Source organism: Ostrinia furnacalis, unplaced genomic scaffold, assembly GCF_004193835.3.
Source record: "Ostrinia furnacalis isolate ACB-3 unplaced genomic scaffold, ASM419383v2 OfSCF7348, whole genome shotgun sequence".
Lineage (NCBI taxonomy): Eukaryota > Metazoa > Arthropoda > Insecta > Lepidoptera > Crambidae > Ostrinia > Ostrinia furnacalis.
In genome coordinates this window covers 609,990-625,742 of record NW_021137587.1, presented here as the reverse complement: position 1 = coordinate 625,742, position 15,753 = coordinate 609,990, and the positions used below count along the sequence as shown (strand labels likewise).

The window sequence follows — 15,753 nt, the reverse complement described above, 5'->3', positions numbered from 1 at the left end:
CACGCTTCTGGGAAACGCTCGTTAGTGTTTTGACAATTTATTAAGCGTCAAATAAGACATGCCGTCATAAAAGTTAATAAAACACGAGTTGTGTATTTAACGTGTCTTCAGTAAAACTGCGCTTTGTTCGTCTATACATATAATAATGTTTATGTGCGTACAATGTTCATACATATTGATGTATTTTCATACATGTGTTATAAATTAAAATGTACCTTCCGTGTGTAAAATATGCACATTAAAATGATACATAGTCACTGTCTTGACATTTTAAAGGATAATTACTTACAGTCTTCAGGTATACAAAACAAATCTAGGTGCTATTTTTAAATTAATTGAAACCGTTTAAATAAGTAAAAAATGTTTCTGCTTAGAGCAGTCCTATAGAGAACTGAAATAAAGTTTCCATCTTTCAAATCATGATTGTACCTATTTCATATTTTTAACGTTCATTAGGGATTACAAAATAAAATGTTTGTTTTGCGTTAGTCATAAATTCATAATAACACATGTTGATACGCTTCTTGTTTCCTTTTGACGTAAATACAAAGCCGCTAATAAAAACATTATTATCTTATTTATAAACTGAACGTTTCATCAAAGTATGATCCGGGCATAACAATCTACTTGTTATTTTTGGGTTTCTTATGGTGTGAGCAGATGTGAGTTATGATATTACATTCTATTGGACTGTACGTCAATGATTCTATTTAAATGTTCGATGAGAAAAAAGCTTCGATAAGCTGGCTCTGCGAGAACACAGCAAACTCGTTGTTTAATGGATCTATACCAATCGTTATGTATATTTTTGCTGTCTTGGTAAAAACAATAGTAACAAATAGTCATTTATTTATTTATAGTAGGTACAAATCCAAAAATATTTTTGTTTGAGAAGCGAATTTTAGAAGCGAAATTAATTACAATCAAAAAATAAACTGGAATTAAGTAAGTAGTATCTGATTAATATCGGTGAAAATACATTTATAAATATGTAGGTAAGTAGTTTTATAATAAAATATTTCTTGTAGAAAGTTACAACAAATTAATTAAATATTTTTGAATGACTTTTCTAAAGCTAAAAAAACTTTTAAGTATATTCAGTACTTTGGAAATACTTAATGACTTATGAGAAACTTAAGCAACCGTAATCGTGTAAAATAAAAGTAGATGATTAAAACTGTTGTAATTCAATACNAACTAGTAACTAGGTACGAGTGGTTACATAATTAAAGAGGTTCATTGACAGGTTACGATTGATTTGATCACGTGTTATTGAGTAAGAAAAAAAGTGTTAAGATAAAGTTGAACGTAGCTAATTAAGTTTGTTGTCTGTTATTCATAATTACTTATTGATAAGGTAATACTTTTATTAACTTAAGTAAGTATTCGGCCTTCTTATTTATGTATAGGACCTATTGTGCGAACTTAAAGAAATATAATTTGAATTATGACGTAAATAGGTTGAATACTTTAAACTTGTTTAATCGAATTTACAAAAGTTTTCCCAACAAAAACAATAAATACGAGCGTCATTGTTTTCCATTGCGTTTGTTGACGTGTTTAACTGTTGATAGATTTGTATCTCTGAATTATCATCATACACATGTTGTTTAAAGATTCTATCGAGTATTCAAAACTGTTATGAAAGATTAGTACGGGTATATCCACAGCTGCCAAAACGTGCCGCGGAACGGAACTCGAAATAATACAACATAGGATTTTGCACCCTTCGCCGACGTCACCCATACATCCATCCATCGCCGTGACGTACTTCACAAGACACGTTCCATCACAGTTATATTTACGACGAACTTATAACAATCATAAAACACCATAACTTTGATTTAACGCGATTTTCGCAAAGGCCTCAAAGGAACGTAGGAGACCAATAAACAACATGCCGTGTAACTTTTATTGAGCCGTAAACATTATCTTATCACTATCACGCAGGAAAACGTGCCTTTGATTTTATACATTAGCTTGCATGCTTGCAATGAAGTTAGTTTAAATATTGAGAGAAATAAATAAACTAATAAGTAAGTATTTTGTTAGAGATTCAACTTTAAACTTGGTCAATCACATAAAATACTGAATTCTGTTGAAATACTCCAGTTTTCCAGTTATTCAGTTTCAAGTCCATCAAAAACTTGTTGAACAGCCTATTGTAATGTAACGTGTAGAACAAAGAGATGTGGACTAAAGTAGATCTCAAGCGCAGGCGCATCCGTACGCTCAGTTAATTACTTCCCGAACCTCGTAAGCGGCGTGATAAAAAGACAGCTCTACCTTCTACTCTACTATTAGATTTAGGCCAGGAGCTGAGGCTTGCGATTGATTTTTTAGGTAATGTCAAAAAGGAACTTCCACGATTTTATGGATATAGTAATTGTTTCAAATATTATTGATGAAAAATGACGACTAGGCTTCCTACAGATCACCTATGCTATGATTTAGGAGTCAGATAATTACCTACATAATGCAATCACTCTACTGTCAGTCTCGATAATTCATAAAGATAGCTTATGTAATAGTTATTATTTCATTATAATAATATGTATAATCTTTATGCTTGATCGTTATTTTAATCTGAAAGCTGACAAGTACACTAAGTTACGTGCAACAATTATTTTAGAATAGTTTGTCGAATTAGATTCGAGCTCCTAGCCTATCAGTGCTGGTAACCGCCATTCTCCGCGATCAAAGACCATTGAACTGCTGAACCCATGAATATAAAGCACTTTTATTTACTGTCCACTTGCATTAAATATTCATTGCTTACCTGCAAGAAATTAGCATAGGACCGAGTCCGCTATAAAAGGAAATTATCACTTTATTTTAATTACAATTGGGGCTCGGTTGAGGTGATGGAGTCAAATAGTATGGGATTTGGGTAACTAGCGCAACAGCTATGTATTGCTACACTAACAATAAATCAATACTTGACCATTGTATATTTTATTTACATTTCCTTAAAATTGTAGTCAATACATTTGGAAAATAGAGGTGGTCGTTAACAACTGCGATACAGTCTCGGACTAGGTACTACTGCAAAATGTAGAATTTTTATTTATTTTTTATACTTAGTACAAGATATCAAAACCTCTGGAGTTGCCATGTGATTATGATAACTTGCATTTACGGGTTGATTTTCCAGATGTTATAAGCGAGCATAAACATGGCACTTTATTTTGAACCGTATTGTAGCGTGTTATTGTGATCCTGTAGCTCGGCACGCGATGGAAAATGTTAAAAACCGTCAACTTTGTCACGAAACACCTCATTTCTTCAGAAACTAGTCATCGGTAAGTTACATTTTAATAATGACGGAGTAAAGCGTAAGAAACTAGCCGAAAGTCCTGCCCACTTGCGTGCGCGGAGGCCTGTATTTTTGTCGCTTAGCTGGTCGCTCTAGGTGGTGTCAAGTTCCGGTTACAATGGCCACAAAGTAAGGAACGCAATTTAAACTTATGCTGTTTTAATTGTCTTGCTCAAGGATAGAGTGGTATTTATAAATGTAGGTCTACGTGGACATTGCGTAAAGTGTAAATAATTTAGGAATACACGTAGATTTTTGCTGTCGCATTATCGTTTTATATGTAGAAAAATGAGTGTATTATTGAGCACTACAGTTTTATGTGATTACTATAGTCAATATGAAATATGTACATACTTAAATCCAAGAAATCTGATATTATGAACAGGGACCTAATCACGATCGCTTTCAATGGGAATCTCTATGCTTATTAGACTTCGTTACAGTGGGTAACTCGTTTAACTTTTATCGAGAATTGGATGTACCGTGTAACATCGATTAATGGAGAGTTACACAATTAGGAAGCCACCATAATAAATATCGATGTTCGGTTTTGCAATAAGTAATAATAAACGATTAGTCTAGCTACATGCATACAGCTGATGCTATGTAGGGCAGGTTAACGAGAGTAACCGCACCCGCGGCGATCGCTGAGATTTGAACGAGCACCGGTTATGTGTTATGTCATGTATTACAATGCAAATCGAGTACACGTTATCTCATTTTATAAAAGCTACTCGTTACACTAGGGATGTCAACTTAAAAAAAAAAACAGTGGTGATTTTTTTAGTACTGTCGATTTTATTGTTCAGTTTAGTTATACTCGCACTCTACAGTTTTTTGTACTGTCACAGTATTTCGCTTATATCGACTTATACCTACCCGTAAAAATTAGGTACCGATTTTGTTGTTATTGGTTTCTTTGACAAACCTATGGTTAGCAACCCTAAGTTCTATTGAAGAAATCCGCAATACATATTTCTTGTTATTATAATAAAATAGAGACAATAGATGAATTGCTGTTTTTATTAGTAACTACATTAGACAGTAATAGTCATTTAGACAGAGTTAATATTAGACTGCTGATGTAACTTCCAGAAATGGCTACAGAGAGTGGTGATTGGATCAGAACAATACTACTCTACGGCCTTCGGCTATCTTAATAATCTATTCTTAGGTCACTCTCGATTAAACATAGCCCAGTAATTCTTTGTGGTGGTTTGTTGTGTTAGCCATTCAAGCGTTAAATAAGTAGTCGCGTCTGATTACGTCTTAATTTATAGTACAACACTATTACAACAACGCGCCGTTTGGAGAAATGATACAAAGTTCATTCATATTTTAAAGAAAATGGGTCTGGGATGGCAGTTTGGAAGACATCCAAAGATCACATTGACTGGATCCTTGACACGCGGTGAATGGTTACATTTAGTATTCGGCAACACGGATTTGTGCTTTCGGTGACAGTGACGAAGTAACTAATTGTGCGTTGAAGTACAAAATAGGAGTCGAAGTGCATCAAACGAGTCCTAAACGTCATACTAGAACTTCTACCTTCTACCTAAAGCTTCTTACAATTTAACCTTTATTAATCTTTTACTGACTTAAGTATTCAACGTTTCTCTCTTGATGAAAGACAACCAAAAAACCCCAATACTTATGTGATAAGTCTCGCGTTGTACACACAAAGAAATATCCACAAGATAACGAGTTTGTAGACCATTAGGCACGGCAACAACGCGGGGTTGTTAGTTGTTACCGATTGTTATACACAGGAAAATAAGGGAGTTTGTCGATGTTACGCGGATGAAGCTGAAATTATAAAAAATATTTCTACATATGACACAGTTCTGTCATACAAGATGAACGCCCGTACACAAACATTACTATGAGGTCTCACAGTGCACGTGGACACATAGGGTGACAATCACAGAGCTCTATTTAACGCTGTGCGTTCGATTTGCTGCTTCACTTAAACAGGCGTCGTTTGTGAATACGGGCGTTAGTTAGATGAACGATTATGTAACTCTCTTCTTTCTTTCTTTCCTCCGACAGAACTGAATAAAAACTTAAAATTCTCCGTGTTGTGTCTACGATTCTGACATTGTAAAACCTTGTTGCTCTCGTTTGTTACTATGTACCTATTGTGATATTTAAAAGAAATATGCATTAAATCTTTGCTTCGTTACAGTCAGTTGTTGGATGCTTCGATTATTTATGTTGATGTATAAAGATGAATGTTGATAAATTCTCGAAATAAAAATAATACTTATCGTGTCAGTTTCTCCTCGCCAGACACACAGGACAGCTGCGGTGCGGGCTCACGTCACGTCTGCAAAAATACATATCTACACTCTACATAATGTTTTCTATCTCGATGATTTATTTATTGCTGGAAACACTGGACACGAATGCGTGTGGGAGTTTTGGCTCCTTTTATTGGAAAGTAAAATGGCTGTCATTTATTGTATTTTTACTACGAATACAAAGATGTTGTTATTCAAAGCCTGCTTTTCCAAATGTATAGTAAATTACTAAAAATGTCGTAGAAGAGCTTTGGTCTTGATTATGAAACTAGGATCCTGACCTTAAATTTATGATTCCACTAGGATTCGTAGCGTGTTTTACATTAAGTTCTAAGTAGAAGAACAAAATTAAATAAGTAGACTAGTAACAGAGCTTGTTGTGGCGCTTGATGGTCTCGAAACACTGGTAAATAAAAATGTATTATAGGTAATGCAAGTCCCTGAAAGTAAACTTAATCTTTAAAGATTTATAAAAATCCTTATATCAGCTCAGGCAGTTACCGGTCGTTTCAAAATGCATCTTCAAAGAATAATGAGTTTGACGTTTCTACCTTATGTTAAATAGCTGTTTAGAAGGTTTATTTTAGCAAATCTAGTAAGCAAGCGTCTACAGCTGGCGGCAGCCGTGAGTTTGACTGTGCGCGTGCGTCAGTCTTTGAGCCGCTGAACGAAAACATAAGTAGTAGGTATTAGAGAAACGTCTAGGAAAGTCGCTGTAGACATTCGTTGCTTGGCACGGATATAATGTATATTTTTAATCAATATTTAAATTCATGAAAGTTAGAATTAAATAAAACATGGAAACATGGTCTCTATCATAGAGGTGTTAATTGAGTTTGTGGAGATGCGCTTAGAACGAAACTTTCGTCTTTCATCTTTCACCGAGCTTATCATTTTGTGTAAGTGGAAACATTCCAACATTTGAGTCGGATATAACAATAGCGATTCATAAACAATAGTCAAAGGTGAATGTCGTTGCACCTTTCGAATTTCCAACAGTGTATTCTTTCAATGTTGCGGTCCAATCGTAAATTCAATTTCATTTAATTACCTACCTGTGTTCAATTTGTGGGTAAAGTTATTACGTGCTGTAATTATGTACGGTATGCCTGATATGTTTGACTTTGGTGATTGTCAATGTCAATGAATAATGAGACAATTCGGGCGTGAATGATCCGGAGGAGGTTGGCGTGGTCGACTGCGCGTGCACAGGGCCAAGGTCAAGATCGACTCTTTGTTATCTCTACGAGATTACCACTTACCTACCCAGGTGACTTAAAACAAATATAGTACTTAATTGTTGCAAAGTTTACTCCAATTACCTAGCTCCTAACCACGAGTATACAGGTTGTTTAAATCGTTGGCATCACACTCAGATAAAGTTAAAGCCTACCATTTCTTAAACAATAGTTCAACTTGTATGTTGTATGTAAAAAGTGTGACCATTTTGCGAATGGGACTCTATGTGTTTCACCCTGTATACGTAAGTAAGCACTGTGGTGAACAGTCCGTATTATAAGATTCATTATGCAGTGGAGACCGTTGTAGCCAGGCGGTCTTTTAAAGGTTAAAACGACTCATATCAATATGAAAGTTGAGAATTTATAGTTCTATGGAGCTATAAACAAAACATCTATAGCTGTCAAATCCGGAAACTAATTAACATTATTAGCATTTATTATGCCCAGGAAAGATTAAGAAAGTGGTTTGTGATCTGAGGAGTTAGAAAAGTAGTGACGGTAAAGAATCATATTCTATCTTCAAAAACATAGCCCTCCTTCTGGCGCAGTCGGGTAAAAAATCGACGTTTGGAGAGATAAAAAGCTTTTACTTGCTTTGTACAAATATTTACTACAATACGTCAAAAGTCAGTCAAACTCCATACAAAACACCGGTTAAAGTTTTAAAGTTAACCTTATCCTGGGTATTATATTCTTAACTGTCGATGTCATTGTGATTAGGAATTATGCCATTGAGAAACTACTTAGGTGTGAGATGACCACTGCGTCATTTTGAGTGGCCTATGGAGTGAAAGTGGTCTTGTCGACTCGATACGGCTGCCCTTCACTCATTGAAGCTTAAAAGATTATTTTATTACGAAACTGTCATTATAATTGTTACTTTACTTTTTTACAATATTTGCACTAAAAGTGGTATAAGAGCACTCTTAAACTTTAATTTACTTTATGGTCACATTTTTATAATTGTATTATTCAACACTAAATATTATTATAATTATCATATTTAATAATTATCACTAAATCGTTATTTCACGTCGATATACATAAACAATTAAATTGCATGCCTGTGTGTTTTATACGAGCATATTAATTACTTATAAAATAACTGTATTTTTATAAGGTGGATCGATAAAGATAATGCTACTAAATGTTTTGCATACAATCATTCTGGGAGGCCAACAGTTCATAGATACAACAGTATGTCCAGGTACACGACTCTACTAACATTGTTTACTGCATGATAATGAGTGGAAGATACACTGTCGATGGAAACCGATTGTAATTTATTCGAAAATAACTAGACCCAAGAACTTTACAGGAACTTGAATTGACATTGAAGTTCGCTTGAAGCACGTGTACCTACGTGTATGTTGTACTATCTTTATAGTGGAGTTCATTACCCCCTTATGTTATAGTTTAAGCTTCCGATATTAATATAACGCTACTGGGTATTTTACTGTTAAATAGTTACGTATGCCAAACAACATTAGACTACATACTAAGTATCCTCATGATTTCATGAACAAACCTATACGTTTATTGTTACAATTATATCCTCAGTTGCTAAGATTTACGACTGCAATAGGTAGTTATGCTATACTTTATTTAACCCTTTCTGTTTCAATTTAAGAATGAGAATGTTTAGTTATTCGAATGGATTATTATTGTATTTCTGAGGATTTGTGTAGCGAGGCCCGAGCGGCCTCGCCCGGCGACCTAGTCAGTCGGCTGCCCTTCTATCGAGTCCTTCCCTCCTCCAACCGTTGATCTATATTACCTCAACGATTCAAATTAGATATGTGTTGTACAGTCAGCGTCAAATAGTTCGTGACTCCCAAAGTACAAATAAAAAAGTAGTCACAAAGTTCGCAACACGTACAACTAAAATAAGGTTCGGGTGTCACGACTATTGACACTGACTAGTGTCTATGAAGAAACAATAATTCTTATAGTGTATCAGCCTACAATAAAAATGTGCCTATTTCTGTCGTCTCATTTGAAGATGATAAAAGAAGTCATTTATTACATAAATATTTATTTATTTCACTGCACCAGCTAAGAAAATCTGATAACAAATATAATAATCCATCTTTTTGTAAATATGCATGTTAAAAAAATATTGTGTAAAGGCGGCCTAAGTGTACAATCGCACTTCACTAAAATAATTGTTTATATTAACAGCTGTTGCAACTTGGTATACATTCTGAAACAGATTATTTTCTCAGCAGCCATCAACACTTTCTGCCCGAGGAGTCTTGCGCAAGGGACAGAAAATAACGCACTATGGGGAAACTCTGTGCACTACGTCACTGGCATGGCATCTTGATTCTCGATACACGTGTTACGTAAATTAAACCTTAAAAATAAAAATATTGGACCAGTAGCCTTCTGTTGTTAGCACAAGGACCTGTTACGAAACTAAACATGAAGTTTATTAGAAAAATAATTTTACTCACATTTGTCTGATAGCAGATTTAAAATATATTTTCCTCTAATTTTTCATTCGTGTTTCCAAGTCTCTTCTTCTGCGACCTTTAAAAACATAGGTTAATTCAGTGTGATATCATAATTGTGCGTCTTATTTGAGTGTAATATATGTGACATGTCGTCAAAACCGTACATAAAACGTAAAATAGTGTTCCACTTCTCACGTGGTAAAGCTGAAATAGTATGGTCGGATGACAGTCGGGAGAAAACTCATTACGAGCGGCAACTTCAAACGGAGTAGATGATAATTGACTGTTATTGGCCGCCCACGACCCGGTGGGGACTCTACAATACTCGTTAAACTGCAAATAAATCCCCAGTGCAGGAAAATCATGGACGATTCTTCCGTTGATTTCAATATCTTGTTCTTCATCAGTTGTAATTTTGCCTCTTTATGAAGAATGCCGCATAAATATTTAACTCACTCAAATGCCCCATTCCATTTTCCCAAAGATTACAAAAATAAAAATATTATATTAATAAAATGTAAATGTGCAAGGGATGGATGATGTAGGTACTCCCAAAAATCCTTTTAGGACTATTCTGAGGAATAAGTAATTAATTAGTAAATTGAGAAAGTAGTGCCTATGTGGGTAGGTAGGTTTTGGTTACCTATAGACTAAATTAATCAAGCAGGTTCTCAACACTCATTGGCCAACTAGACGTCACGTCTTTGTCTGAGCTGTTTGTGTTTCATCAGCTCCAGCCATTAGTCGTTCAGTCTTCGCGGTCTGCCCGCGCCGCTGCAGTTGATCAAGACAAATGGGACGCAAAGGATTTCTTCACACTGTTCTCTGCTTTGGCAGACTTTGAGTTGGCGTTTAAACAAAATTCAAAAAGATTTGACGGCCGCTATGACTGGATTAGGGACGCCAACTCTGGATGTACTCGTGAATACAGCTCCCACTTATTTATATTATTTTGTTATACCTACCTACTTACTTGCATTAACTGCAATATTGGCATAGCTTATTTTTTGTAAAACAAAATATTTATAGTGTTATAATTTCCAAAATGTTTTATAAATAGAGTGTTGTATCATAATCGTAAAACTCATTCAAGGCCACTAAAAGAAAAGTAAATGCATTAAACAATTTTATAATACAAGTAGTCGCATTCAATCTTTGAGTAACCGCCAATAAAACAATTTTAGTGCCGTAATAAATATTACAGAACAGTTCCGAAGTAGGTACGATGAAATGGTTTACATTCCGTGTGTTTGAATTATTTTTGCACTTTTGTTCGAAATAAAGAAGATAGCACAGGTAACACTAGCGAGCAAAAGAGTTATGCGTAGTAATTAGTATTATATTTATTATCTGTGATAATGAGTAAACACACTGACTGAAAAATTAACGAAAAAAATTTCACTCATTTTATACCAACTTTTAAAATAAAAAATATGAACTTACACTCACTTGATGTTCATAACGCCTAGGAGTGATATCATTTTGGAGGGATTGCCTTGTTATCACAATACANATGTTTAAAGCCTACTAGGTCACAAAATTTTAAAATATCACAAAATTAACTCTATCTCCTAAACTAAGCACAATCGTATTACATACATGGGGGTGATTTAGGTACACCTTGATGTAAGGAATCTAAATTTTTCTTTTAGACCTCACTGTTTTGGCCACCCTGTATACTCGTACGTGTATGCTAGCGGATTTTAATTACCATTAACAAAGTTTAATGAACGGTTGACAAGGTGGTGGCTATTATTAGATGTTATTCAGTGATGATATGTTATTTTTAGCTGACATACCTAATACCTGATAGATTTCTGGTTTATATTTTTGCGTCTATAACAGTGTAGAGGTATTTTAATATAGTTACTTTTTCTTTAAAAATAGTAGCTCGCGGGTCGCCTTACTAACTTCACACTATAATTTAAAACATTTTATCAACCAAAAATATAGTCTGATCACCGAATAAATTAATTTAAGTGCATGATATGAGATGAAGGCTAAGAGCTTGTAAAAGCTGTTTTCGTGATTTTGAAAAGAGTCCTTGGTAACAAACTAACAAATAACAACGCAGTGCGAATTAAAGTGCACTTGAAAAAAGTATCAGATAATATCAGTCTCAATTTTGGTATAAAATGCAAAAAAACGAGTTTTAAATAAATGTAAAATATTCTACTTAAATTCACTTGTCACTGCAACGGTGTTGGGAAACCACGAGCTGCCATTAACTTTCAATATTGGCCACAGATTTAGCGTTATAATACACTATATTCTGTAGGGTTGCACAACGGCTTTGGAATTAACTAGGTAAATTATTAAGCCATGCATCAAATTATAACACAGGCAGTGCAAATTATAGGATGAGTAGGTATTTGAATTTAAAAAGATAATGTGCTAATGTAATGTAATGATAGCTTAACTATAATTCTAATTGCTTAATTTTTTTACTAAAGAAACTAAAACGTCATAATCTTTGGAAGACTCTACAATACATTACAAAATTAACTGTCGCTCTTCTCTTACTTTTTATTAAAGGAATAGAAAAAGTTTATTAAGTATGAAGTAAAAATTTGATGGATTTAAAGTAAACAAATATTTTGAGAATAATCGATAAAATAACGCTACGCATGAAATAATGTATGATAAGTAGATATTATTTTTGTCTATTGCGGCAACCCTACTGCTATTGAGATGCGGTTAGGACTTAGAGCATTAATAACAAACATTACTCTAACTCTTTGAGATAGGTATCGGGAATGAGTCACGCGGGCAATATTGAGAGATAGACAAACTCCGTGAGCGGCACTGAGCCCCTGAGTGACGGTTGTTTGCTTATAATTTATTTTTCACCACGTCATGGCTTACATAGAACAGCCAGTGTATTCTAACTCAATAATGTACTATTATAGTTATAATTTTTAAATAAAATAATCGTACCTATGTACCTACTCTAATAATCCGATGCCAAAAATAATAATCCGATATCTGTTCGATTTTGTACTGGGTACGTAATCTTACTTCATTTGGATGTGCCTACAAAATACTTACCTGTATGCACGCAAGCCTTTCTCCCGTGTTCTTTCACACTATTTATCATCTCAATGATATACCTTGGCGTTAAGGTACTGTTATTTTCCGTGCTGTTGTAACTTGTAAACCCATAATACTTATGTACTTACAGTATATTTTGCTTATTAACAATGAAAGTTACTATCTCGTAGTTCTTCGAGTAACAAATAATCAAACAAATAATTCAGCTTGTAAACGAATTGGCTGTTTTGTTAGAATCAGAGCTCGTGTTTACATATCGGCAGCACATTACCACCGTAACAAGCCCAAACGCTCGGAATAATTATTTACGCTACGAATAAAGCCGGTATTTCTTTCAGGTGACTCAATACCACTTCTTCTCTGAAACAATTTTTATTAACAACATGATAGATATAATGCTTTGGAATATTACAAAGAAATGTTTTCAAACTTTGTTTTGAATGGGTTTTCACATCGGCAAATATTAGGGAAGATATTATTAAAGGAATGCATTAAAGCAAATGCTGATACGATAAATGAGTTGAACCGATGCATTTTCATGAAACAATTATTTCGTACTATCAATTACTTTCATGAAACCTTTTACGAAGTGACTAAGGCTGAGTTGCACCACCTAACTTTGACTGTACGAGTAACAACGATAGCCGGTGTTTTTAATGGACTCGGATAGATTTTTGATGTTTGGAATAGTTAAAGTAAGATGGTACAACCCAGCCTTAGTATTAACTGTATTATAAAATGGTACCTTTTTCTCTGGCAGGCACTGGCACATTCGGCAGAGTTTGCCTGTGCCGTGACAAGGCGGCGGACGAGTACCTGGCGATGAAAATCCTGTCCATGGCAGACGTCATCCGTTTGAAGCAAGTTGATCACGTCATGAACGAGAAGAGCATCCTGGCCGAAATCAATCACCCATTCATAGTTAATTTGTAAGTATATTTTATTTATGGTGTTTGTAACTAGCCTGGAATTTAAAACAGCTGACTGGAAAACTTGAATATTGTTAATAAATTAGTGTTTGCGTGAGGTCTTAAAATTTTGGTGAATTTTGTGTAACAATACATAATTTGAAATAAATTCTACGGTTGCATAAACAAATCACTATGTTAGTCAACTTTGAAAAATAAAAAAATTGTGTCGTGAAAATGGTAGCGCGCAATGTCTTGTGAGAAAAAACAATTGCCATTCGATACTGATTGTTCGAATAGAAATAAAAATGTTTCTTAGTGGCCAGTTCGCAGGCAAGATATTTGCGGAATATTGTAGGACCGATCGATGATAAAAAACGAGTGATCTTGTTTCTAAAAAAAAAGTTATGGATTGGGGATGCGTAAAAAGAAAGTAGGCTGCTACTACCACCACCTCACCTCCTACTAGGCCAGAATGTAAACAACGCCTGTGCCATCTGATTACGTGTTTATTTTCCATTTTAGTGTAATTTATCGTCGTGTACATAAACTATTTTGATGGCTAAAACGTGCATGCACTTGCACGTGTTTTTTGTACGAGTTTAAAAATAGACCGTATATCAAGCGAGTAGCATTCCGGTTAGGATAACTTGCAAAAGTCGGTTCTTTAATTGTATTACGTAGTAATCTTTATCATGACAAACGAAATGGATCTCGGTACTAAGACAAGGAGATTCTACCATAAAAATAATTTATGAAAACTTAATTGAAATAAAAACTAAAAAACGAAATACTTTCCCATATTCATTGAAGACGATGCGTCATTAAGTAAACGGAAGTATGTTTTTTAAAGAATATTAGTAATTTGTAAATACAAATGAACTAATTTCAAATAGTCCCGTTAACACCTCGTGTAAAAATATCCTTGTGTTACGAGTGGGTTCGAACCGGCGTTTCCTCGATTTATGATTGTGTGTTCTATGATTAGCTGCCAGCTATAATCTGCAATGCCATAACAAAAATTAAATATTGCATTAGTTACTGCTGCCATCATAACAATTAGGCTCGTATTTATTTTGCGAACAAGGCCGTCGACCGTTTCAAGTTCAACGTATACTGCTAGGTACTCTAAGAAGCCGTACGATATTCAACTGGCACTGAACTGAATGTAGAGTTGGTTGGTAGACGTTGTACCTACTACCTATTAAGTCATTGAAATGTTCTAGATGATTAAATAACTGCAAAATATTACCAAAGTTTGCTATCTGATTTTATTTTCATCTCAACCTACAATTTACAATTTTAAATATTTGTAAAAATAATACCCAATTCATTTCGAAATTTCGAACCAGTAGTTACTGAGATTAGCGGGATTGGCTTTATAAATAAATGAAAAAGTAAGTACAGATTGTTCCGTTAAAATATTAGCTCTTTTTTGTTACGTTATACAATATAAGTAAACTTTTATACAATCGTTCCGAAGTAAAATTACCAACGTTGCGTAGCCCGTCCATCACTCAGAGAGCTATAAATTATGGCCGCTCGTGTGCGACTTATTATGACCACATTGCACTTTGCAGTAACGAATAGATCCGACTTGGCGACTACTCATTTCCACCAAATTAACGACGAGTTATATCGGTTCTGAGTTCAGTGTGTTGGAAGATAAAGGCCAATATATCGTCTCGAAGTAAATCTTTATGGGACGTTTCGCTGTATGGTTAGTGAATCATTTAACAAGCATTGTTTTATGATGGATAAAATTAATAATTCCTTTTGTGGCTGCTATCATAAGCTCATTTAGGCCAGATTCGACCAAACTTGTATCCTAGAATATCTTCTGGTATAAATGGAACATTGACAGTTTCAGTATGGGATACATGTCAAAATGTCGAATGACTGATGATTTATTCTGAGATTAAGGAGAGTTCGGTATATTGTACCGCCGGGTAAATTGTACCACCCTCATATTTCGTACAGTATTTATTGAATGTCTGTAATTGCAACACTCAGCGATACACAACTAAAATCAATTAATATCGGCCATGTGGTTTTTGCCGTGACAACAAACACGTGTGTTTTATTTTGAAAAGTATTTTTTCATTGTTTTCAAGTAACTTTTGACAATACATGTTTAGTTTGTAATTTTGTTAAATTTAATCACAGGGTGTTTCTAATATATTATTTAGAAGCGTAAATTAGTGTGGATTACAATTATTTGAAACATTTTTCGGTATTTATAAGCTATATTTTTTACCGATTTTTTAAAAGCACTATCACCTAGTCGGCTAAATTGTACCACATCAAGTTGTATGGAACTTTACCAAAGGATTTTGAAATTTTTTTTAGTAAATCATATTTTGAAGTTATAATAGCGTAGTTATGTTTGACTAACAATAAATGAAAGCAAAAGACTTGCAAAGTAGATTAGGTACAAGTGTGCGTTACGATAATTGGAATTACAAAAGTTGTACTCAA

General features: G+C 34.3%; 1 protein-coding gene across 1 annotated transcript in view; it reads left to right on the top strand.

The window, feature by feature from the left end:
* Pka-C3 (Protein kinase, cAMP-dependent, catalytic subunit 3) overlaps positions 1 to 15,753 on the top strand; it is a 38,501-nt gene that overhangs the window by 7,872 nt on the left and 14,876 nt on the right. The window contains exon 2 of the mRNA XM_028320093.1: positions 13,128 to 13,296. Within this exon, the coding sequence (XP_028175894.1) occupies positions 13,128 to 13,296 (169 nt within the window). The remainder of the gene's footprint in view (positions 1 to 13,127; positions 13,297 to 15,753) is intronic.